This window comes from Limulus polyphemus, unplaced genomic scaffold (assembly GCF_000517525.1).
Source record: "Limulus polyphemus unplaced genomic scaffold, Limulus_polyphemus-2.1.2 Scaffold451, whole genome shotgun sequence".
In the NCBI taxonomy this organism is placed as follows: Eukaryota; Metazoa; Arthropoda; class Merostomata; order Xiphosura; family Limulidae; genus Limulus; species Limulus polyphemus.
Window position 1 is genome coordinate 341,830 of NW_013666061.1, and position 1,532 is coordinate 343,361.

At 30.0% G+C, this 1,532-nt stretch overlaps 1 protein-coding gene across 2 annotated transcripts in view; it reads right to left on the bottom strand.

Moving 5' to 3' along the window:
- The window catches only part of LOC106458363 (histone-lysine N-methyltransferase SETD2-like), a 124,804-nt gene that overhangs the window by 11,976 nt on the left and 111,296 nt on the right, over positions 1–1,532 (bottom strand). For both annotated transcript variants that reach the window (XM_013917870.2, XM_022384554.1), the window contains exon 16: positions 530–697. In XM_013917870.2, the coding sequence (XP_013773324.2) occupies positions 530–697 (168 nt within the window). The remainder of the gene's footprint in view (positions 1–529; positions 698–1,532) is intronic.

Genomic DNA, 1,532 nt, shown 5'->3' on the forward strand with positions numbered 1-1,532 from the left:
GGGAATTAATAATTTTCTAAAAATTCAATGACTGATTCAAGTTTTTGCTTTTTATTAAAGGCAGCTGTGCGGAGACAGCCTTGAAGGACCAAATGATCCCTCATAGTGCATATGCTATATTACAGGGGAAGAAAAAAGAACCATTTTTTATTGTTGTAGATACTTTTATTTATATACTAAGGTACCACTGAAAAAGAAAACTTTGTATAACACAGAAGTTTACTTATAAATTTGCTGAGTTGTGAAGCTTAATAAGTTAAAGTATAGTATAAATGAGATTTAAAGTCACAGATTTTACACTTATGGAAAAATTTAAAGAAATCAAGAAACTGTTTTCACATTAAGATTGTTTTCTCAAAACTTCTTGTAATATGGCTTTGTTATCATTCAATTCAGTTCCCATTGTAAAAGAACTAACTAATACTGTTCATGTTCTGATAGATGTAATTTTAAAAACAGATGATCTGGTATTATAGAATTTAAGTAAACATTGTAAGTAAGTATTTGTAAGTAAGTATTTTATACTTACAGAACTGTCAGGTACAGTAGGGTGTACAGAAGGGGTTGGATGGACATAATAAGCTGGCTGACCATCAGGAGTAATATAGTGGCTATGATTCTGTAAAAACGAAGCTTGATGAGGCATACTAATGCTAGAATTTGGTAAAAGTGGTTGCACTGGATCCACATATGTGACCTGAAAAGAAAAAAATATACTTTATAATTAAAACAAATACTTTTATAAATACAAGGATACAAGAAAATATATTAAACTCTCCTTTACACTGTGGGGTCCCAGGAAAAATAGAACATGCAGGGCCCCTCACAGTATTCTGCAATAAACAAATGTGATGGCAATTTTACAACTGAATGATGTGGTACATCCATTAATAGATCAACTGTATGGTTTTTATATCTTTATCTTTAATAATTATTCATAAAAACATCTAAACAGGTTTACCATAGTGAGGGGCATAGGCAGATGCCTAAAGGCCAGTTCTGAGTATGAGGTAAATTTCTCTTGAACCCTGGCAGTGTGTTTACATAAAAATAAAACTATCAGACCTAGTAATTAATTTGAAATTTTAGTATATCCCAACACCTATTTATATTTTATACACATCTTCAGTAGTTAAATGGAAATTATATTCCAGAGAATAATCTTCCATCTATTCCTTTAACAAAATCAACATTCAAACAAAAAATATGAGCAAATATTTTCTTCAAGTACAAGTTATAACAGTAGAAGTCACTACTACTACATATTTTCTTCAAGTACTAGTTATAACAGTAGAAGTCACTACTATTACATATTTTCTTCAAGTACTAGTTACAACAGTAGAAGTCACTACTATTACATATTTTCTTCAAGTACTAGTTATAACAGTAGAAGTCACTACTACTACATATTTTCTTCAAGTACTAGTTATAACAGTAGAAGTCACTACTACTACATATTTTCTTCAAGTACTAGTTATAACAGTAGAAGTCACTACTACTACATATTTTCTTCAAGTACTAGTTATAACAGT